This window comes from Brassica rapa, chromosome A08 (genome assembly GCF_000309985.2).
Source record: "Brassica rapa cultivar Chiifu-401-42 chromosome A08, CAAS_Brap_v3.01, whole genome shotgun sequence".
Taxonomy (NCBI): domain Eukaryota; kingdom Viridiplantae; phylum Streptophyta; class Magnoliopsida; order Brassicales; family Brassicaceae; genus Brassica; species Brassica rapa.
Genome location: NC_024802.2, coordinates 14,157,062 through 14,180,235, shown reverse-complemented (window position 1 = coordinate 14,180,235; position 23,174 = coordinate 14,157,062). Strand labels below are relative to the sequence as shown.

At 38.5% G+C, this 23,174-nt stretch overlaps 4 protein-coding genes and 1 non-coding gene across 14 annotated transcripts; 2 read left to right on the top strand and 3 right to left on the bottom strand.

Moving 5' to 3' along the window:
• Nucleotides 1–205: 205 nt before the first annotated feature.
• On the bottom strand, nucleotides 206–2,027 carry LOC103834629. 2 transcript variants are annotated; one of them, XM_018653394.2, is made up of 4 exons: nucleotides 1,805–2,008; nucleotides 1,579–1,682; nucleotides 843–1,057; nucleotides 206–706 (listed from the first exon to the last, which is right to left on the bottom strand). In XM_018653394.2, exons 2-4 carry the CDS (start codon nucleotides 1,666–1,668, stop codon nucleotides 424–426), a joined length of 588 nt encoding a protein of 195 aa, XP_018508910.1. In that variant the 5' UTR covers nucleotides 1,669–1,682; nucleotides 1,805–2,008; the 3' UTR covers nucleotides 206–423. The 2 variants fall into 2 exon arrangements, with proteins under 2 accessions (XP_018508910.1, XP_009108946.1); XM_009110698.3 differs by having other exon boundaries at nucleotides 213–706; nucleotides 1,579–1,687; nucleotides 1,805–2,027.
• A 1,657-nt stretch (nucleotides 2,028–3,684) lies between these two features.
• On the bottom strand, nucleotides 3,685–4,999 carry LOC103835500 (putative F-box protein At2g02030). Its single transcript, XM_009111683.3, has 2 exons — nucleotides 4,499–4,999; nucleotides 3,685–4,427 (listed from the first exon to the last, which is right to left on the bottom strand). Exons 1-2 carry the CDS (start codon nucleotides 4,944–4,946, stop codon nucleotides 3,745–3,747), a joined length of 1,131 nt encoding a protein of 376 aa, XP_009109931.1. The 5' UTR covers nucleotides 4,947–4,999; the 3' UTR covers nucleotides 3,685–3,744.
• Nucleotides 5,000–7,043: 2,044 nt separating this feature from the next.
• Nucleotides 7,044–11,136, top strand: LOC103835499. Its single transcript, XR_004450167.1, has 2 exons — nucleotides 7,044–7,133; nucleotides 7,255–11,136. It is a non-coding gene; the product is annotated as an uncharacterized LOC103835499 (transcript).
• Nucleotides 11,137–11,720: 584 nt separating this feature from the next.
• LOC103834626 (endonuclease V) lies at nucleotides 11,721–13,999 on the bottom strand. 8 transcript variants are annotated; one of them, XR_004450163.1, is made up of 9 exons: nucleotides 13,423–13,490; nucleotides 13,317–13,378; nucleotides 13,007–13,241; nucleotides 12,833–12,935; nucleotides 12,690–12,754; nucleotides 12,470–12,586; nucleotides 12,268–12,396; nucleotides 12,094–12,165; nucleotides 11,721–11,982 (listed from the first exon to the last, which is right to left on the bottom strand). XR_004450163.1 is itself a non-coding variant. In XM_033276977.1 (9 exons), exons 2-9 carry the CDS (start codon nucleotides 13,376–13,378, stop codon nucleotides 11,978–11,980), a joined length of 792 nt encoding a protein of 263 aa, XP_033132868.1. In that variant the 5' UTR covers nucleotides 13,423–13,486; the 3' UTR covers nucleotides 11,721–11,977. The 8 variants fall into 8 exon arrangements, 7 of the variants coding, with proteins under 7 accessions (XP_033132868.1, XP_033132871.1, XP_033132869.1 ...); XM_033276977.1 differs by having other exon boundaries at nucleotides 12,094–12,169; nucleotides 13,423–13,486; XM_033276980.1 differs by having other exon boundaries at nucleotides 11,721–12,165.
• Nucleotides 14,000–16,003: 2,004 nt separating this feature from the next.
• Nucleotides 16,004–23,139, top strand: LOC103834625 (DDB1- and CUL4-associated factor homolog 1). Of its 2 annotated transcripts, none has more exons than XM_033276477.1 (13): nucleotides 16,004–16,485; nucleotides 16,559–16,634; nucleotides 16,705–16,821; nucleotides 16,914–17,074; nucleotides 17,165–17,900; nucleotides 17,990–18,078; nucleotides 18,183–18,609; nucleotides 18,713–19,276; nucleotides 19,353–19,535; nucleotides 19,631–20,077; nucleotides 20,176–20,286; nucleotides 20,372–22,201; nucleotides 22,299–23,139. In XM_033276477.1, the coding sequence occupies exons 1-13, from the start codon at nucleotides 16,247–16,249 to the stop codon at nucleotides 23,001–23,003; spliced, it is 5,685 nt and encodes a 1,894-aa protein (XP_033132368.1). In that variant the 5' UTR covers nucleotides 16,004–16,246; the 3' UTR covers nucleotides 23,004–23,139. The 2 variants fall into 2 exon arrangements, with proteins under 2 accessions (XP_033132368.1, XP_009108940.2); XM_009110692.3 differs by having other exon boundaries at nucleotides 16,011–16,485; nucleotides 19,640–20,077.
• Nucleotides 23,140–23,174: the final 35 nt, after the last annotated feature.

The window sequence follows — 23,174 nt, the reverse complement described above, 5'->3', positions numbered from 1 at the left end:
GCACATTTTACGAATATTAATTTTGTGGTATGATAACAGTTAAATTTGGTTACTCACTAGCACAATAGAACATAAATATTGTTCAAGTGACAGCTCTCTAATTTAATAGTATTTATATCACGAATAGTCTAAATATCCAAAAGATGGTTTGAAATTAATTGATATCAAAACTGTTTTTAAATTAAGAAGATAAAACGAAATCAAAAGACTAGTTAATCAAGAATCTGAGTAGATATATACAGCTTAAAATGACAATGCATCAGGTTCAGTAACAGTTCAAGTATCTTTAAAATCAAATATTATTAAGAACATAGAAGAACCAGAAGAAACGAATAGTTATTTTCTTAATCAAACAAGTAATAGAATAATGTAAAAAACCATTTATTAAAACCCAATACTAATAATCGGATGCAGATTATTCTCTCAAGCATCAATCTTGAGATTAACATCCCTAGAGGAAGAGTTCCCATTGACGTTCCTGTTCTCAGTTTCATCAAAATGGTCTTCACGTGCGTTATCAGCGAGCATCAGAGCGACCAACCAGAAAAGGCACGAGTCTAATGAAACAAAGGCACCTCCACCAAGCAGACCGGTCTTAGCCGTGGGGCAACTGGTCTCTAAGTTCCGATGGACATTACGTGTCAAGTGAAGTTGCTCTGTAATGGTTGGCCATAGCAACAGAGACAGTGCCAGTCCAGATGTGATCCTACAAGAAAAGAAAATCATAGGCAGCAAATAAACTCTGTTAATATAATCAAAAATACACACCAACACACCAACGCACAGCAGAAGAAGCAATGACAGAAAGTACAAAAAAAAAAGGGGAGAGAATAATTGCTTACAAGGCAATGTTGAAGAAGACAGAGAAGGTGGTGCTTTTGAACAAGACAGAGTTGGGAACAGACCTTCCCTTGTAAGACATGAACAAGGATTTGTATCCAGCTATTGTGCAGGCAAGGAGAAAGGCAGCAGAAAGGTAACCCAAGGCGACAGTTGGATCAGATGGATATTTGCAGATAACTACTCCCTTCCCGTTTATAGGAGTCCCAGACGCAGGCTACCATAAAAAGAACCCGAAATGACAATTAGAACTAACGATGAAACAATTGGCTTCTTGAGCATTGGCAAAGATTACTGTATAATGCCCACTCCAAGAATTAGGGAGTGATTGTCATGTTAGTAAAACAAACGTAACATTTACCATGGACCAAAGATAGCACAAACAACAAGCAAAACCATCATAACCAAACAACAATTCATAGTTTAGAGGTTTCAGCAGACCATCAAGAACAACAAGATGAAACAAATGGCTTCCCTATCATTGTATATAGTCATGGAACTGTGACAAAGATCACTGTTTAATGGCTACTCCGAGAATTTAGTAAAACAAATCTAACCTCTTCTAATCACTGTAAGTTTCTCTGTGGTTAGATTATAATTATGAAGCTTTAACAAAGGTAATGCAGGGGATCACTGTTTAATACGTAACTGTTTCAGAGTGAGCTTACTGCGATAATACCAAATCTAATTTTCGATATTATTCAGTAACATGAACACAAAATCGCAAGCAACAGTTACCTTCTTGTTCTCCGCGATGACCCCAAGAAGGAAGGACAAGACGCCGAACAAAGAGACGATCAACGACATATGCTTCATAGTAACCGCCATATCTTCTTCTCCGTCTACCCTATATATATATATCAGATCACAGATATATAAAATTCGATTTCCCCCAAACAGATAAAATAGAATCAACGAAGAACAGGCGCCGGGAAATCAAACGCGAAATGGGAGAAATACTCACCGCGACGATGAATCTGGAGATGGGAGGATGTGGTTAGTGGTTGATTAGATTTTAATTTGATGATAAAATTCGGATAAGCCCTAGAAGAAAAGTCTACGAGTGTCGTTTTCGGGATCAGTAAAGATTCTGTTGACTTTTATAACAAAAAAATAAAGATTCGCTAGTTATCTTCTTCTTCTTTTGAAACGTATCTGCATCTCTATATGTTGATATTGATAATGATATGAACGGAATCCACCATCACTGATTCACTTTTTCTATTAGGCTTCGTTCCGATCAACCCAATAAGGAGAATAAGCCCATTAGTATGTTGAAAGTTCAGCCCAATAATAGGCTCAAGGGTTAATTAAGACAAGATTGTTGTCGACTTTCCATGTAGAGGCAGAAGAAGGTATAACGTAGCGAAAACGAAACAATCTTATTCGTCATATTGTTTTCATTTTTACAAAGTGACAACTCTTGTAATTATTTCAGTAAAACACTCATTTTTATAGTTAGTGTATTTTTGTTGACCTGAAACCCAACCGACTAATCCCCAGAGACTCGTACACTTGCACCCTACAGATCTGGTTGGTCGAAAGGGAAATTAGATACTCTTCTCGTATAGCCACACATATAGATAACCTGAATGTAAAGTTTCGAATCGGGGTCCCTTAGAGACTTTCCGGGATCCCCCTTCGCCACTCGATCACACACGTGTGACTTTCTACAGTTAGTTATATTCACTCATAGGCTGAATATGTACACCGGTACGTAACCATATTGAGTAAATACTTTGATTTAATTTCTGAAAATTTCACCCCAAAAAACAGAACGTATCTGAAAATTTAGTTAGTTGTTGTATACATTCATTTGCTTAAAAAAAAAAAAATTCATTTGCTTCTTTGATATTTCATTTTTTTAACGTGTGCAGTTTAGCTCTGACAGTTATAAATGAGCGGAAAATGGGCTCAGCAATACAATTACAGAGGGAAGACGAGAGCCTCTTGAAGGGGAATAGATGTTTCTTCACCAACCCTGTACGGTACCTGCCGACCTTTTTCATGCTCTGTTTCACCATCAGAGTTATGCCCTCGAATCAGCGTGATCACAATCAGAGTTATGCCTTCGAATGTTCCGTTGAATGACTTTAACCTGAGTCTGTTCAGTTCAGTAGATCTAAAAATGAGCTTTTACAAGCACTATCAAGACTCAGGTTAATAATATGATAATAGATGGGAATAGATGGGTTTAAGTTAGTCGTTTCTCTCATTCATTTTTCCTAATATTAGCTATAAGGGCCTCAGTACATAGAATAAATAAGTATGGTGACAATAGATCACCTTGCCTTAAACCTCTCTCTAAAACAATATGCCCTTTTGGTTGTCCATGTAAAAGGACCTTATAATTAATTGAAGAAATACATTGCATCATCAGGGTCACCCAGTCGATAAATAAACCTTCAAAAGTAATCGCTTGACAAAAGACCACTCGACTCTATCATAAGCCTTACTCATATCTCTCTTAATTGCCAAAAAATTATGCTTGCATGAATTGTTTGTACGGAATCCGTGAAACATCTCCAGAGCAATAAAAATATTATCAGAGATTAATTTTCCAGACACAAATGCGGACTGAGTTTCCTATATCAAATTTGGTAATAAACTTTTGAGTCACTGACATAATGCCTTTGAAATAATTTTATATCCGACGTAAGATGAGATGTTTATTTACAAAGAATCAAAGGTAAGAAATCAACTATATAGTAAGAAAAGATCGAAACGAGAAACCACAATCATGAGAAAACGAAACCAGCTAGGTATGAAATCTCCATGGTCCAGAAGATTACCAAACTTGCTTGAGATGGGATAAGCCAAAGCTAACAACATGTTTGTCGATGAAATACTCAAGATGGGAGTAGGAAGTCCAGGCCTTAAATTTTTCTGTAAGTAACATAATAATTATTGGTAAGTGGAGACTAGAGTCTCAAAATAAGACATGACCAAGTGACAAGCAAAAGGCGTGTGATACAAGATGCAGCTTTTGGAACTGTAGAGGACCCAGATGGTACGATCAAAACTTGAAATGATGACATAATCGTTGATCGTTGCCATCGGGATGATTCTTTTCCCTACTTTGAATTCTGGCGGAAAACAAGACAAATCTATGGAATACATGGTTTCCCATGATCTCTTGTCTATGTCTAGACCCCAAATCTTGAAAAAACAGTCCTGATCATCAACAAAGCTCTTGAAGATGCATATACGATAGTTAAGAACACACATGCTTAATTCATGGCAGCATTTACACCCGATATCCGGAGTAATTGAAATGCTCCGAAACGTCTCTGTGTGAAGATCAAAAGCTAGTAGTTTGACATCCTGTTCAAAGAGTCTTGGCTCTTCCATGTAGTCGGCAAAGCAATACATCACTCCATCCAAGTGTATGAGAGAATGACGATAGTAAACTCGACAATGAGGTGGATCTACGTATCTCCAAGTGTTGGAGTCAAGAGCAAAAACCATGCACCTAGTAGATTTATTCACCCGTTTGATATCACACTCGAAAAACCACACTATCTTATACCTTGGACTCACACTATTCGATCTTCCGATCCCTAGCAAAGTATAAACCTCATGCCTACCTGTTACAATAAACAAACCCTACTTTATAAACAAGCTTAATTATAAGAAGAACCAAACAATTATTAAGTACCGCTAAAAGAATAAGGAGGGGTTGGATCAGGGATTCTGCGGCGGCTAGTGGTGGCAGGATTGACAAGGTTAAATATACGTGAATAGGTATAGAGACAAATCAAACCGTCGCAAGGCTCAGAGATTTTGTAACCATCAAACCGGTTAAAAGCCCTAATGGGTAGACATGGAGAAACATGTATGATTCCACTTGCAGAAACCAACATATTTTTTAAAGCGAGACCATTGTATCTTTTTTCTTTTGAGAATGAAACGATTCTCACTTGTCCTACTTGTAAAGATTTCTGATACCGATTGTGTTTCTCTATGAAATACTTTGATTCTATGGTTCCTCCCCATTCTCTCGATACGGCTTTGAATCTCGCCAGCGATTTCACCGGAAGCTTCACCAAAATTTCTTGTACAATCTCTTGAGGAACGTTTACACATCTTCTTTTCTCTCCCTTCATCCTCCCTCTGACCTTTTTTTTTTTTTTTTTTTATTACAGACTGAATCTTTTTTTTTTTTGGAAATTTACCAAAACTCAACAAAAATTCAGTCTTTTTGTTCCTTTGGTATAAATTCTTTTTTTGTCCATTCTCTTTTACCATTTTCATTTTTAAAAATTAATGAAATAAATAGTTCTATGGCTCTAAAAAAAATTGAAACAATTGTTGAAACACCCATATACACAAATAAATATTTTTTTGGGTTGAAAAATGATACATTAAAATTTTAAGGTATGTTATACGAAAAGTAGATTTCATCTTCTACGAAAAATTAGGTAATATAAATTGAATTCAAAATTAAACAAGTTCATTTACTTTTTTTTTTAGAAAGTACAATATACTTTTAATTAAATTTCTAAATATGAGGAATGTGAGTTCTACAATTTGTAAAAATAGCTGCATTTTTTTGTGAATGCAGTTTCTACTTTTATGAGATATTCTAAAATTTGCTTACATTGTAACATTGTTATAGTTTAGTCTCATTACTGATTTGGTCATTCATAGCTTAGTCTTGTTCATGGTGTTTTAACCAAATTTTCATTAAGAAAAACACTAATTCATAGTACTGAAAACAAAATCAGTCAACTTAAACAAAAAATCTCACATTGTAACAAAGCAAAACACAAAATTATAGTACTGAAAACAAAGTCAAGCAACTTAAACAAGAAATCCCAACTTGTAGTAAAGCGAAACACAAATTCATGAAAACATTTCAAACTTCAGCATCTTCATCTTCCTCCACATTGGCAATGGACTGAAAAGATGGTAATGTCTCCTCTTCAAGATCGATTTCATCTTCCGTAAATTTCAAAAAATTCAGTTAATTAGTATTAAGGATAATAGTACTATACAACAAATTATAATGTGAGTTATTTACCATGTTTATAAGCCTCATATCCTTTGATCCAATTTCTAGTGTATATTAGAGCCTGCACATTTTTTGGAAGTAGACGGTTCCTATATTTGTTAAGAACTCGCGACACAATTTTTTTTTGTTTGGTAAAATTAACAGAGCATTTTGCGAGAATGGGAAGGTCGATTAAAGCTTAGTTGTGGGTGTCAATCGATGGATGATTCAGATTCTTGCGACTTTGGAATTTTTTTTTTACTTTCCTTTGGATATCGTTGAGCTCGGATAACTGATTTGCATTAAAGTTTCTATAAACTTATCAAATTAAATTCATGTTTACTACTTTAAGTTGGATCAATAACAAATATTTGGTTGAATAAATCCTTGATTTTCCTTCATAACCAACCAACCATTCGGGAAGTGAGAAATGCGAGTAAAAAGCGGTTAGTGGCAGAAGAGTAATATTAAGAGAGTTTCGAGGGTGGTTTCGTGTTCGGCAAAACTGAAAAGCAGATACTTTCCCGCTCACTATAAGAACTTCGTCCTTCTTCTCCTTCTTCCTTATTCCGATCGTCCTCGCATCATCTTTTCCCTTGCCTGCATTGTGAATCAGGTCCCGGAGCAGAATCAGGAGGAACAGGTCCCACAGCCGCAAGTCATTGGTAACGAGGCAAGTCTGTGATGTGAAGTGACTTAATGCGTTCAATGTATATCTACTTATTTTGTCTCCTCCTTTCTCACTCTCTTCTTTATTTCAGGATATGCAGCCTGTAGAACACGCTGGTTATGATGACCATTCTGTACAACTCTACACTGAAATGCTTTTTCCTAAGCAGCTCGACCCTGTTCCTAATCACCCGATTGATCAAGACATGAGGGCCAGCCTTATCGACACAATGATGGTTTCGGCAAGGGCTACACCATACCCTGGAGCAATTCACTTGGCAGTTTTGATCTTTGATCAATACTTTGGAAACTTTCAACCGGCTGAAGGGGAGGCCTATCTACAACCTCAAACGGTCATGGACGTAGCACTGTTCATTGCAGTGTTAGTCTCCTATTTTGAGCTTATTTTATCACTTTTATACCCATTTCTAACTTTTCTTTGTTTTTTTCTTTCTCTAGCAAGTACGAGTATGGTGGCACAGGGATGGCACAGGCACTCAGTATCCACAACTCAGATGAACTTGAGATGGAGCTGGCGATACTTGGTAGCTTCGATTGGAGTCTATCTAGTCCAACTACAAAAATGTTTGTTGACCTCTTTCTTTGTGTCAACGACCAAGCTGATGATACTGTGAGTTCTACTTTTCTACATATCTGCTCTCGGTCTCTAGCACAATATTATATGAACATCAATTTAATTTGAGTTTTGTTTATTTAACTAACCCTAACCCTATCTTTTCTTGCAGTTGAAGTTTCTCTGCTGCTACCTCATGGACTTGTCTCTCCTCGACCGAGATTGCTCTCAGCGTTACCCATCTATCCTAGCCGCCGCTTGTGCCTTCTTGGCTCAGTTCATGCTTCATCCGGGTGCAAAACCTCAAGCGGTATTTAAAAATCATATGTTGCTCACACTTGTTCATTTTTTTAGGTTATTCCATAACATTCGTGTCTTTCTTATAGGTAATTCCATGGGATTACAAAATTAGTGACTTGCAAACCAAGGTTGTACTTCTACGAGACATAATTCTTCAGAGACGTTTCGTCAACACTCGCACAAAATACATGTCTGCACAGGTAAAGAAAACAAAAAAAATATTCATTGTGTAAATGGTAACCTAACAAAACCCATTAAATTGAAATCTGTTTTTCTTTTTATAGTTTCAGATGGTTGCTAACCTTGGATGCGGAGACAACATTCCAGAGGACTATTTCTCATAGTCAGTCCACATATTATAGTGCTATGACATATTATACGTATATACACTAGCCATATATACTACATATTGTATTGGTTACAACATATTACGTATTGTACTGATTACAACATATTACAAGGTATTGTATTGATTACACATATTATTACGTAATAAACAATGGCTTTTAAATCTAATATATAGTTATGTCAATATTTTTTTTTTTATGCTGAAGACCGAAGAGAGAACTCTTACACTTTGGGTGGGTAGCTAGAACTTTAGTAGCACTAAAATGTTCTTGTTTTAACCATGCTAGCAAAGAATGCACTAAAATCTTTCAAACCATACAGAAATCTGAATGCTGAGAGGTCCCGCTTTCATAATCCTTTTGATGTCTTGATGGAGTTGATCTAAAACCGAGCTGTTGAGTCAGAATATTTTGAGACTTGAGGTGGAGAAGCAGCCTACGAAACTCAAAATCCACAGCTTTAATCTATAATGGCAGTTCTTAATAACGATATCCTTGACCATGATTCTGATCAAGAACGGCAGCAACAGCTTCCTTGGACTCCTTCAACAGCTTGATACTATTCTTAAGCTTCTCCCTCTTGCACGCCACAGACGGAGACTCATCAAGCATCTTCTCAACGTCTCCTCCTCCGCCCAATTCCCCAACAATCTCCTTCTGAAACTGACTGTTAACAAGATTCTTCACAGTGAACTGAAGGTAAAGCGTAAAGCTATCCACAATCCTCCTTACGACGATGGACCAGTAGGCCGTCATGCTAACCTTCATGTCGAACGCTTGATGCAGCAACTGGGACGGATACTTCCTCAGATGCGTAATCGAAACAGTTCCAAATCCAGCTAAAGTTAAGGATGATTGATTCGAGCTAACAGCATTCACGAAGTTAGCTTGCGCAGCGATCTTCTGCGTGCACACGGTGGTGTACTCAGGGTTGCATGTGTACTCCGTCAGTTTCTCCATTTCGATCACTCTTGTCACGGACTGTTCTTTGATCTTAGAGATTAGCCTCCTACAAGCTCGTTAGATGGAAGGCTGAATCTGAGAGAAGTTTTCAGAGTATTTGTTGATGACTGATGAGAGAACAACTTCAACGTAGTCCCATATCTCTCTCATGAACTCGACCGGCCTAGCATGTATTGCATCAAGGCGTTTTGTTAGGATGGATACGAAGGCTGATCTTGGTATGAAATTAGGCAACCCTATACATTTGCACTCTTCGAGAACCTTGATTTCATCCATCAATCTTGGAGAGGAATGGATGTTTCTTGAAAAGCTCCTCTTCTTTCTCTCTAGCTTCTTGATACGTCTCGTCGCCTACGCGGTTCCTGACACAGACGTAACCGAGAGTCCGATGTTCACGTCGTCTGCCGTGACTTTCTCCAGGAGCCCTTTAGGTTGCACAGAGTCCTTTCCCCTTTCTTGTCAACTTGCTTGGACATGCGTATGGACTCACAGGTTGAGAAGTCGCATGTAGCTGCCAGAACGTTGAGAATGATTGACTCCTGTGGCTCGATGTATTTCTTTATCATCGCGGATACTTGTTCATATATGTCTTCAGGTTGATCTTTGACGGGGTTACGAGTAATCCCAGGGAGATCAACCATTGTCAGATCAGGAACACTCTGCCTTCTTACATAGAGCTCGAGAGGAGTGTCTGAGACGCCTTCCCCAGTTCCTGCAAAATGGGTATATTTTACAATTTTAATCATAATCACAAACTAGGAGTAGCATAACATATATATATATATATATGATGTTATATTAAATATGTACACATTTAGTTTTAATTCAAAACTTACCAGCAATAGCCTCAGTTGCTTTGCATATATCTTCAGTGATGTGTTCCTCATCTGTAGAATAAGACTTATCACCGTACTTGAGCCAGATCTTAGGTTCGGGGCTAGAACTCCGCTGAAGCCTCATCACAAGAGGAACCCTAGTGCATATTTTATCAGCTGCACGAGGCAAACTGATTCCTGCCAGGGACTCGAGAACACTGGACTTTCCAGAGGATTGGTCTCCAGCCACAACAATAGTGGGAAGCTGGATCCCTTCTTTCATCACATTCAGGTTCCTCAGCCTGTCCACAGTGTCAAGCAACGGCCTGATGTGGTCATTGTAGGAAGATACAATCGGCGCTTGAATTGGAACATTGTTGGTAATTGCAAGAGAAGACAACCCCGCATCGATATTATTATCACACACTTCGGACATCATACTGCCTCCCATTTCGCTTTAGATATAAAAAGATGGAGAGAAAGTAGGAAATATAATGAGACAGAGAAAATAACTTTTTGGTTGATGAAATCTTGTTTGGTGATAAACAGATATATATTGTGAGGCTTACGGTGACGTTTGGTGTTTCAAGAACTAGAAGTCTGAAAGTTATGTCCATGGTTTTTAGTGCAAGAGTAAAATGTAAATCGATCTTTACAACTTCTTCCATCTAAGTTGATCCGAAATTAATACTATGAAAAGTCACCATATTCTCCCATTCTTTATACTTTGAACTCCTTGGAAAAGGTGAAAGATAGTAACACATTAATGATCCATATATAAACGTATGAGTTGTGTATATAATTGTGGATGAATAACAAGAAGATAGTAAAGTTTAGAACCTACGTCACAACTCTTTTTCTTCCTCTGGACAACGTCCAAACATGATGAAACAAAAATCAACAACAAATCAAAGCTTACAATGCCAGTCACAATTCACGATACCGTTTCATGAATCTCTAGACATAGCGTTAAGCATAATAGATAGGTTACTGTTACTAGGCCTGTCAGTTGGGTTGGACCACACCCAAATGGGTATGTTCAACTGGGTGTTTTTTTTTCTGGGCTTAAAACACCTACACCCATATTTAGCCCACACCCAACAACACCCATACCCAATAACACCCATCACCCAACTGGACACCCAAGTCCACCCATTTATAAGCAATTTAAGTATTGACCCAAATCTGTTTTTTTTTAACACATGCCCAAATCTGTTTAAATTCAATTTAAACTCATTTTAAATATTAAACAACATTGAAATATGATAGAAATATCCAAAATTGAGTAGTAAAATTTTGAAACTTTAAACAACATTGAAAATTTTGAAAATCTGAAACAATCTTAAATGACTTAAGTTTTTAACAACACTGTTTATGAATTCACTTCATACAACTCATCGTGTTTCTGAATCCAAAACAAAACGATATTCTAAACGATTCATCATCATCAGAGCTAGAGTAAACAATGGAAACGAGATTCATCATCATCACAAAATCCACAACGGAGATTCATCATAATACAAAACGAGATTCATCACAAAACCCACAACAGAGATTCATCATCATCGTCATAATAACTCGAGATCGAAGCTAAAACTCAAAGTTAACCCGAGATCGAAGCTAAAAACTCAAAGTTATAGAAACGTAAGATCGGAAGCTAAAACGTAAGATCAGAATCTTACCGGAAATTGGGAGAAGAAGAACTCACACGCCGGAGAATTTGAATCCAAAAAGAGAGATCAGAAGGATAGATCGCAAAATTTCATCGCCAACTCGCAAAAGAGGAATACAACGGCGACGGCAAAAGAAATTTTCCTTTTTCAGTCAAAATAAAAAAAAAATGATTTTTTATGTATTGGACTACCCAATACCCAATTGGGTTGGACCAAATTGTCCATGGATAAACTGGGCTTTTAGCCCAACTAAACCGTAAAAAATTTGGGCTTAACCATAACCCACCCAAAACAGCTTGAACTGGGCCACACAAGCAGTTGACAGCCCTAACTGTTACCAAAGGATATTTTAAAAGAAAAAGCATAATATAGGTAATTTGAAGGAGACGGACAAGGCTGGATTGAAAGTGTTTTCTGCTGTCCAAAATGATTTCGGTAGCAACTAGCAAGTATTAAATCGGTCCAATCCAGTCCTTTAAACACGGTTTGAGAAAAGATATTTTTAAAAACATAATTCTCATATTCAAATTTTAAGTAAATGTGAAATGGCTACATGGAAAATATTTCATATCTTAACGCAAAATACATACAATGTATTGGATACAAAAATGATACAACAAGACTCATCTCTTCGAAATGATCTTGGTTAGAGTCGGTGGATAAATCGAAATAATCTTGGTTTAGAGTCACTGAGATAAATAAAGGAAAAACTTGTGTGGAGCTCCTCTGTAAAGACATTGCAGAATGATCTTTAATGTGGAAAAGTGTTCACAGCCTTCTTTGGTTGTTTTAACGACTAATGTTCAGTCTGTGCCAGACAAAAGAATGAGAAAGAAAATGGACATGTGAACTACTGTGTACAGTTGTGATTTTAGTGTGATACAAGATCTATAAGAGTGAAGGAAACATCAAAAGTTACCCATTCCGAGTGGTCCCAAATCTTTTAAGAGACGAAGTTGGTGCTTTTGAAGATATGCTCTTGATCTTATATCTGCCTAAAAATAGTAAATGCTGTACATTCCACTTTCCACAATAATCTTTAAAAAAAATATATATTTCTGGTCTTTCGGCATATCAAAGTGTAGCAATGTACCTGTCTAATAGGTTCAGGTACGCGGTACATGCAGGTCATCTTGACAACCTCAACCGCAGTTTCAAGTGATATGCGATGGCCAACTGAAACGTATATGGGCTTCAGAGAACTCAGAGTTGGCCTAAGCCCCTGTTGAAAAGAATTTGTGATTACTACTCCCCACGGCAGGTTATTCACAAATGTTCAAAGCAAAGTCACTTACTATTCCCCATGTGAAACCAGAGTTTCCTACCAAAGTGATAACTTTCTTATCCTCATTTTCTTTGAGCTGAAACAACCGTCTAACCTCAGAATGATCCAGACCATCCACATGATGCAACTGAACAAACCACACATCCCAGATTAACTATCTAATGTAGGCAAAACAAAAACTGATTGGCACACATGATGTACACAAGCAGGAAAGGTTTCAGAGATAGTACGTTCTTTCCGACACCAATGGTCGGAAGATGAGCAAGAACACCTAAATGACACGCCAAGCCAAATCCTACAACATGAATTACAGAGCTTGAGATGCAGCAGAAGAAAAGCTAAGGTTAACAAGAACGTTTTTGTTTAGGTTCACCTCGTGGATGAAGAATCCCATTCCCATCAACCATCAGTACCTGAGGATAGAAAGGATGATGATCATCCCTCATTTTCTCAAGAATCTGCAACAGAACCGGAGCCTGTAACACAATAAAAAAAATCCAATCTTTCAATCTAAGATACTTAATAAAGCAAAGCACTAGACAAGAACCTCACGAAAGGCGAGAAACCCAGGGACATAAGGAACTTGGAGGCGGATTAGAGAGAGCTCATTGTGAACTACACGGAGAGAAGGTAGCTCGAGGACGACAAGACAAGCGCACGCCACTGAAGAATCGTCCTTGGAGAAGCTTATGTCCACACCTCCAACGTACTTAAGCGTCTCTGATCCTTGCCATGAGAAGTCATCGTGCGTGATCAGTTTCTTCTTCAGACGATCCTGTTCTCTGTAAAGAAGTCAAACGAATCTCTCAACTGTTTTGATTGATCTGAGTCGAAGTAAAGTCTAATGGGAAACTTACTTTTTCCAATTCTCTAGCTGATTTGAAGACGAAGACTCGCCTGAGGCTCCTTCTCCGTCCATTTCCGGCGATGTTCAGTCGCTGGAGACGACTCAGCTAACTCAATTTTACCCGAAATTCGAAAAACCGAAAAACTTAAAACCAAAACCCAACCGAAAACCAAATAATAACTAAATACTAAACACATTCATTATATATATAAATAAATACTAGTTATGTTTAGTTTTCAATTTCCAATTTAAAAATCAAAATTTTATGTTGGTATTTTTAGAAATATTCAAAAAAATTAATTAATCAATATTTTATTGAAAATATAAGATATTTGATTTTAAATCAAATAACTTGAATTATCTAATATTTTTATTTAAATTTTTTGAAAATAATCGAAAGATGGTAACAAACTGAAACCAAACTTAAGTTTAATTGAGTCGATTTTTAAAGTATTAACCAGTTTCTAGTACTTTTATCATAACTAGATCCTTTCTCTGCGCGAATAATATATTTAAATTTGTTACATTTATCATTTTTATTTGTATGTAAATTTTTCTATATTAAATTATATATAACTAATTTTTCAATTTGATTTTTTTATTTATTTTTAGTTTGAAGTAAATATTTCTATTATATGTAACACAATTAACTAATAAAATATGAAAAATCAAGTCCGAGATTTTGGAGTTATGTAAAAAAAATATAATTATGTATAGAACACAAATTATCTTAGTTTAAAAGATCGGAATCTCATCTCGAATAAATTTACAAAAATAAAAAGTACTCCAATAACCTACTTAAAATAAAACCTCCATTTAAAAAAAAAAAGCGTACTTAATAATTTTTTTTACGTGTAATAGTTGAAAACTGACAATTGAATATCGATCTAGAATATTATTTTAATATATCTAATGTAAAATATTATAAAACCATTATATTATAAAACAAATAGAATATTCAAATTATATTGAACATTAGAATAGTAAAAATCAGAAAAGCTGAAATCTCAACGTCGATCATTTACGTTGGTTATGTTATTAACTTTGAAGATAACATGAATGATCAAGAACAAAAAGATTAATTTTAGCTTCAGTCTTTTTTTTTAATTATTTTACCAAAAAGAAAAAAATAACAGGAAGATGACTAATAAAAAAAAATACAAACATAATACTGTAAAAAGGTGTTGATCACAATAGCAAACATTATAGTCTCAAAAATAGTCAATTTTATATTAAATATTAGTCAAAAATAATAAAATATATAATATTAATAAATTTCATTTTAAATATAATTTAACTTTTAAAAAAATTATCATTGCACATGGTGCAGAAAAATACCTAGTATTATTTGAATTTCAAAAACTATCAGATGCACTAACTTTTTGTGACAAATCAAATTTAAGGAACTGGGCAAGAGATTGAGAAGAGGGATGTGGAGAGGTACAAAGAGTCTTCACTTGATGAGTTATAATGGAGCATTGAAGTGCTATTGTTGTAGTCGTAGGAGTTACACCGGTGAAGTTGGGTAGACGAACTGATTTGGAGTCGCTGGAGACGTTTGAGGCAAGTAGGCTAAAGAAAAAGAAGCTATAAGTTATACAATGGGCTGGCTATTTTGATGGGTTTGGATGGTTCGAGACCCATCATCTAAACATTCGCGATGACGTGGCAGTTTGATTGGTAGAGAATATTTTATCCTATGTGGCATTCCTAAGAAACCTCAAAATTAGTAGCTTTTATATAGACAAAAATACTTTTAAACCATTATATTATAAAACAAAGAGAATATTCAAATTATATTGAACATTAGAATAGTAAAAATCAGAAAAGCTGAAATCTCAACGTCGATCATTTACGTTGGCTATGTTATTAACTTTGAAGATAACGTGAATGATCAAGAACAAAAAGATTAATTTTAGCTTCAGTCTTTTTTTTTAATCATTTTACCAAAAAGAAAAAAATAACAGGAAGATGACTAATAAAAAAAAAATACAAACATAATACTGTAAAAAGGTGTTGATCACAATAGCAAACATTATAGTCTCAAAAATAGTCAATTTTATATTAAATATTAGTCAAAAATAATAAAATATATAATATTAATAAATTTCATTTTAAATATAATTTAACTTTTAATAAAATTATCATTGCACATGGTGCAGAAAAATACCTAGTATTATTTGAATTTCAAAAACTATCGGATGCACTAACTTTTTGTGACAAATCAAATTTAAGGAACTGGGCAAGAGATTGAGAAGAGGGATGTGGAGAGGTACAAAGAGTCTTCACTTGATGAGTTATAATGGAGCATTGAAGTGCTATTGTTGTAGTCGTAGGAGTTACACCGGTGAAGTTGGGTAGACGAACTGATTTAGAGTCGCTGGAGACGTTTGAGGCAAGTAGGCTAAAGAAAAAGAAGCTATAAGTTATACAATGGGCTGGCTATTTTGATGGGTTTGGATGGTTCGAGACCCATCATCTAAACATTCGCGATGACGTGACAGTTTGATTGGTAGAGAATATTTTATCCTATGTGGCATTCCTAAGAAACCTCAAAATTAGTAGCTTTTATATAGTAGGATTGAACTGAAAAGTGAAAAATATACATTAGAATGGTTCATACATCTACAAGAACCCGGAATCGAACCAATGACTTGAACTCCAACCGGAATCCAAACCGGATGCGTCTTAATGCAGCATTGTAACTATGGGCCTTATATAGGCCCATTTACTGAAAAATGGGCTAGGGTTTATCTGATGAGAAAACGGGTCGGGTTATATTTTAGTAATACAGTCGGTTTACCTTTGTCGTCTCCAGCTGCCACCTCCTCCGCTGCTGCGTTCCTTCTTATTCCCACAACTAAAGTTTTCTCTTTATTCCAACGTCTAGATTGATCGCCGCTTCTGGGTGTTTCTTCCTTGTAAAAAGAGAGGTTAACAATGGACGGGCAAGGGAACGAACCCGAGGTCCCCAATCCCACGGCTGAGAATGAACAATTGGCTCTCGCGGCGGAGACGGAGACGGAGAATTCAAACGGCGGAGGAGATAACCCTAAAGAAGAAGAAGGGCTTATAGAGAAGGCGCAGAAGCTCATGGAACATATCACTAACGGTGCTAATAACCCCAACCCTACTGTCCTCCACGCTCTTAGCCACCTCCTCGAATCTCAGGAGTCTCTGTATGTCTCTTCTTGATTTTGTTGTTTCATTTGTAGTTGTTTTTAAAGCTTGACGCTTTACTTGTTTCCGCAGGTTTATAAAGGAGAATGGGTTCTACTCTAATGGTCGTGGTAGTCATATCAGTGGAAAGCTATGTAAACTCATCAAAGTAAGTCTTTTTTACAAAATGGTTGAAGTACTAGTGTGTTCTGTCTTCTTATTTGGTTATTTTTTTACAGGAGAATGATGAGTTCTTTGAGTTGATTTCGTCAACTTTTCTATCTGAGAATACTTACTCAACAGCTGTAAAGGCAGCCTCCGCAAGGTTGCTAATGAATTGGTTGCTTACTTGGACGGTAAGAATCTACTAGCTTCTTGCTCGTTTCCCTTACGTTTTAGCTTGTTGGTGTTGGTTCATGACGAAACTCCTTTTTTTTTGTTTGTTCAGCATCCTTATATTTTCGATGATGCTGTTACGGAAAACTTTAAAAAGTGGGTCTTGGAAGAGGCTGTTAAGTTTCCTGGTGAACACTCTGGTAGCAGTGAGGCCTCAGATTCTGAGATGTTGAAGACTTATTCTACTGGACTTCTCGCTCACTCTCTGACGAGGTACGGATATTACATTCTCAATTTGTTGTTCTCTTTTTGATTTTTTGCACTATCTGAAGTTAAAATATTGTTTTTTTGATCTGACTCAAGTCGTGGTCAATTAGTTGAAGACGTCTTGACGTCAGGACTATCTGCTAAGCTTATGCATTATCTCCGAGTACGTGTTATTGGAGAGGCAAGCACGAGCCGTAGAGATGCCCTTCATACAACTGAGGCTAAGCATGTGTCATTAAAAACAAAAGAAGATGGTCGAAGTAGGGTGCGGAGGGTTGTGGATACAGTTGAAGGTGACCATGTTCTTGAGGCCGACGCCGGTAGAGAGACTGATGTACTGTCTGAAGGAGAACTCGAAATCGATGGTAGAGATAGATGTAATGTTCCTGCTGTTTTTGACGGTAAAATGAAGCCTGGAGATGGCAATACCGGAAGAGATGACCCTTCAAGAAATAGACTGAGCCGATCAAAATCTAGGGCGAGAGGAAAGGTGAACGAAGGTGCTACTGATACAGACAGTCTCTTGGCATCTCCTACATCAGGTCGTCTTGGTGTCAGAGATAGGGATCAATCAAAAAATTTAGATGTCAGAAATGCAGAAGATGGGACTAAATGGCTGGGGAAAATGAAGTCTGGTATAATGGAGATTGAAAGAGAGAAGAATGATGAGTGCTTTCAAGATTGCGTGATTGGAACCAAAAACATAACTGATATAGTAAAGAGAGCGGTTGGAGCTGCTGAAACCGAAGCTAGAGCTGCCCATGCTCCTGATGAAGCAGTTAAAGCAGCCGGTGATGCTGCAGCAGAGCTTGTTAAAACTACTGCTTTGGAGGCATGTTTTAAATTTGATTTCCTTAATGAACCTCTTGGACAGGTGACCTGATATTTATATTGATTGTCTCCTTTTTTTAATTTTTCCAGGAATTTAAGTCCTCTGGCAGTGAAGAAGCTGCCGTGGCTGCTGCTCGTCGAGCAGCTACTACAGTCATAGATGCCGCTGAGGTTTCAAGGTCAGTCATGCTATGCTGTTGTAGATTATGTCGTTAACTCTGCTGATGTTTATCTCTATATTAGATTATTTAGGTCTTTAACTCTGTTATTTGGTTGGTTGCAGAAATGCCACCTGTGTTACATCTGATCAGACTGCGGGTACGAGTAGTGTGGAAACTGACGCAACTGTGGATGTTGGAGAAGTTTCACTTCCAGATATTGAATCGTTGGCTCAGTTACAGGAAAAATATTGCATCCAGTGCCTTGAGATACTGGGAGAATATGTTGAGGTTCTCGGGCCTGTCCTCCATGAAAAAGGTGTTGATGTATGCATTACGCTACTGGAGCGTACGTCCCAACTTGGTGATAGCTTCACACTGTCGCCTTTGTTACCTGATGTAATGAAGTTAATTTGCGCTTTGGCTGCACACCGGAAGTTTGCTGCAATGTTTGTTGACCGGGGTGGCTTGCAGAAGTTACTTGCTGTGCCAAGGGTTACTGAGACCTTTTATGGTCTCTCATCTTGCTTATACACCATAGGCTCTCTTCAGGTAATAATGACAGCAAAGTTGTTCGACGCCATTGCAATTTTTGCTTAGAACTGTCGTTGAATTAGTACGAATCCGGCTTCTTCTTACCTTCATTTTTTCGCAGGGTATAATGGAGCGTGTCTGTGCACTTCCATCGGATCTCATACATCAAGTGGTTAAATTAGCTATCGAACTTCTAGACTGTTCCCAGGATCAAGCCAGAAAAAATTCAGCCTTATTCTTTGCTGCTGCTTTTGTCTTTAGAGCCATTTTAGATGCATTTGATGCTCATAATAGTTTGCAGAAACTCCTTGCAATTCTCAAAGATGCAGCCTCAGTTAGAACTGGTGCTAATTCTGACCGATCAGCCCCTGAAGTCATGACGTCCTCAGAGAAACAGATGGCTTTTCACACCTGTTTTGCTTTGCGTCAGTATTTTAGAGCTCATCTACTTTTGCTTGTGGAATCCATTCGCCCAAGCAGAAGTGGCCGAGGTGGTGTGCCAAAAGTTCCTAATATTAGGGCAGCCCATAAGCCCCTTGACATTAGCAATGAAGCTGTGGATGCCGTATTCCTTCAGTTACAGAAGGATAGGAAGTTGGGTCCGACCTTTGTGAGAACTCAGTGGCCTGCTGTCAATAGCTTTTTGGCCTCCTCTGGACATGTTACCATGTTGGAACTATGCCAGGTAATGTAGCATTTTACTCTCCACATGTACTTTATTTTGTCTATACCATGTATTTATATTTTGGTCGCATGTGCAGACTCCACCAGTAGACCGTTATCTCCATGATCTACTTCAGTATGCTTTTGGTGTTCTTCACATAGTTACATCAATACCTGATGGCCGCAAAGCAATTGTGACTGCCGCACTCAGCAACAATCGTGCTGGCATTGCTGTCATTCTGGATGCAACTAATATTTCCAACAGCATAGTGGACCCTGAGGTCAGCAGTCCGCTTCTATCCACTATTCACATGGGTGTTGTCTTTCTTCTTCTGCTTCTCATTAATACTTTCCCTGATGACTGATGTGTCGTTAGTTATTGCAGATCATACAGCCTGCACTAAATGTCCTAATCAATCTGGTGTGCCCACCACCATCATTAAGCAATAAGCCGCTTCTTGCCCAAAATCATCAACCTGTTCCCGACCAAGCCACTGCCCGTCCTTCAACCGATGTTCCTGCAGATAATGCTCCGCCAACTCCTGTTGCACCAGCGTCTTCAGGTTTGGTCGGGGATCGAAGAATTTTCTTAGGAGCAGGAACCGGTTCTGCTGGCCTTGCTGCTAAGTTGGAGCAGGTTTATCGTCAAGCACGTGAGGCTGTTCGTGGGAATGATGGTATAAAAATTCTCTTAAAACTTCTTCAGCCCAGAATATATGTGAACCCCCCTGCTACCCCAGATTGCCTACGAGCGCTGGCCTGCAGGGTACTTCTTGGTCTCGCTAGAGATGATACAATTGCACAAATACTGACTAAACTTGAGGTAGAATTGCAAAAAACTTTCTCCCAGCTTTCTTCTTTTCCTTTCTCTGAGATGCATCTGATCTGATTGAGACTTGACTTTCCAAACATGGTTTACAGGTTGGTAGGAGTTTATCAGAACTAATTCGGGACTCAGGTGGTCAGTCAAGTGGAACAGATCAGGTCAGGTGGCAGGCTGAACTTACGCAGGTGGCCCTTGAGCTGATAGGGGTAACCATCTCAACTGACCTATTCATTTGTTTCTCTGTTGAAGTTGTGCAGTCATTTTAAGTTGTGGTTTATATGTGTTTTGCAGATAGTAACAAATTCAGGGCATGCGAATACACTAACAGCCAGTGATGCTGCTACTCCAACACTGAGGCGCATTGAAAGAGCTGCCATTGCCGCAGCAACACCTATAACATATGATTCTAAGGAGCTTTTGCTCCTTATCCATGAGCACCTCCAGGCATCAGGTCTTGGTGAAACTGCTTCAGCACTGTTGAAAGAGGCTCAGTTGAATCCTCTACCTTCCTTGGCTCCCCCTTCTTCTATTGCATATTCCGCTACACAGGAGATGTCTGCACCGGTAGCTCAGGTGCAGTGGCCTTCTGGTCGTGCTAGTGGTGGATTTTTCAACAGCAAACCTGAAGTCTGTGCACATGACGAAGATCCTAACTCTAAATGTAATGCGGCTCTATCTGCCAAGAAGAAACATCTGGCTTCCTCCACACAGGAGACGTCCACGCCAGTAGCACAGCAACAATGGCCCTCTGGTCGTACTAACTGTGGTTTTTTCCCCAGCAAACCCAAAGTCAATGCTCACGAAGAAGATCCTAGTTCGAGAGGTAATGCAGCTCCATCCGCAAAGAAGAAACAGTTGGCTTTCTCACCCAGCTTTGGTTCGCAGTCACGAAAGCAATCTTTGTACCAGGACGCTCAACCTCAGTCTACGCAGAGAATAAACAGTAGTTCAAATTCAGATCCTGCTTGTGGAGATACATCAGAAGCTGTTGCAGAGAAGAACGACCTTGATGCCGATGCTCAATTTAAGACCCCAACTTTTCCGAGAAAACGGAAATTGTCTGAGCTAAGAGAAACAGAGATGTCAACCTCAAGTAAAAGAATCAATTTGGGCGAGCTAGGACCACGAACTCCAGCTTGTCCAACATCGGCTTCCTTACGTAGGAGTTCAACCATTGCGGAGGCTTCAGGTTTCCAAACACCAGCTTCAGCTTTAGATGTCAACCAATCTGGGAGCTCCAGACTAGGCCAGATGACACCTGCTTCTCAGCTAAGGCTTCCAAGCGATCCCCAGCCTTCGGAACGGTTATCACTAGACTCCCTTGTAGTCCAGTATTTGAAACACCAACACAGGCAGTGCCGGGCTCCTATCACAACTCTCCCCCCTGTGTCTCTCCTACATCCGCATGTCTGTCCTGAACCTAAACGGTTACTTGAAGCTCCACTAAACATCACTGACCGTCTTGGCACCCGTGAGCTTCAGAGTTATTACAGTGGAGTCCATGGGAATCGCAGGGACCGTCAATTTGTTTTCAGCAGATTCAAATCCTGGAGATCTTACCGAGATGAGACTGCTCTCTTCACAAGCATTTCACTTCTTGGTGGTACTAATCATTTAGCAGTCGGTAGCCATGCTGGAGAAATCAAGATATTTGACGCTAGCAGCGGTAACATGCTAGAGAGTGTTTCAGGTCACCAGGCTCCGGTTACACTTGTTCAGTCATATGTCTCTGGTGATACTCAACTGTTGCTTTCTTCGAGCTACAGTGATGTGCAGTTGTGGGACGCGTCTGATATAACTGTTGGGTCTAAACACTCGTTTGATGGTTGCAAGGCTGCAAAGTTCAGCAACTCTGGGTCACTTATCGCAGCGCTCTCTTCTGAAGGACCAACAAAAGATGTTCTTCTGTATAACGTAGAGACCGGCAGTCTTTCCGAGAAATTCACTGACCCAGACACTTCTTCCCGGACTAGTCCCTATACTCTTGTACACTTCAACCCTTGCGATTCATTAATATTGTGGAATGGTCATCTCTGGGATCGCCGTGTCCCAAATAGTTGCAAACGGTTTGATCAGTTTACTGATTATGGTGGCGGCGGTTTTCATCCTTCTCGAAATGAGGTAATAAAATAAATCAATTTTCTGGTTAATGTTTGAGCAGCTGAACTAAAAAAGTCAGCTCACTATGTCTTGGCTTATCTTAATATGTTTATAACAGGTGATCATAAACTCGGAGGTCTGGGACCTGAGGAATATGAATACGAGGCTTATTCGGAGTGTACCATCACTGGACCAGACAGCTATTACGTTCAACTCCAGGGGAGATGTTATATACGCAATGCTGAGGAGAAACATTGAGGACGTGATGTCTGCTGTCAACACACGCCGTGCGAAGCATCCGTTGTTTGCTGCTTTCCGCACTCTTGACGCGGTGAACTATTCAGACATTGCCACTATACCGGTGGACCGATGCCTTCTCGACTTCGCCACAGAACCAACGGATTCTTTTCTTGGGCTGATCACAATGGAAGATCAAGATGATATGTTTTCCTCAGCCAGGATGTATGAGATTGGCAGACGGAGACCAACGGACGATGACTCGGATCCCGATGATGATGGTGAGACAGAGGATGAAGATGAAGATGATGAAGACGACGAAGATGACCTGGACCGGATTCTTGGACTAGCTGGAGACGATAGCGACAGTGGAGATGATGACATGAGCAGCGATGACAATGAAGATAACAGTGCGAGTGATTTTGATGATGATGATGGAGGTATGTTCTTTGATGGTGGAATTATGGAGATTGTAAGCGAGGGTGATGATGAAGACGATAATGGTGATAGTGATGGTGAAGACAGTGATGATGACGGTGATTCCATTAGCAGTGGCGAAGAGGATTTTCTCAACAGCATTCATTAATGTTTTTTTATGTACCTCGTCTTCTTTTGAGCTCTATAGATTATATAAGATGGATTCACTATCCAAAGTTTTGATAAGTAACGTTAACATTATAGATTATTAAGATGAGTTCACCATCTTATTTTCTTTTGAGCTATATAGAGGACATCATACTGGAGAGAATCTATTGAT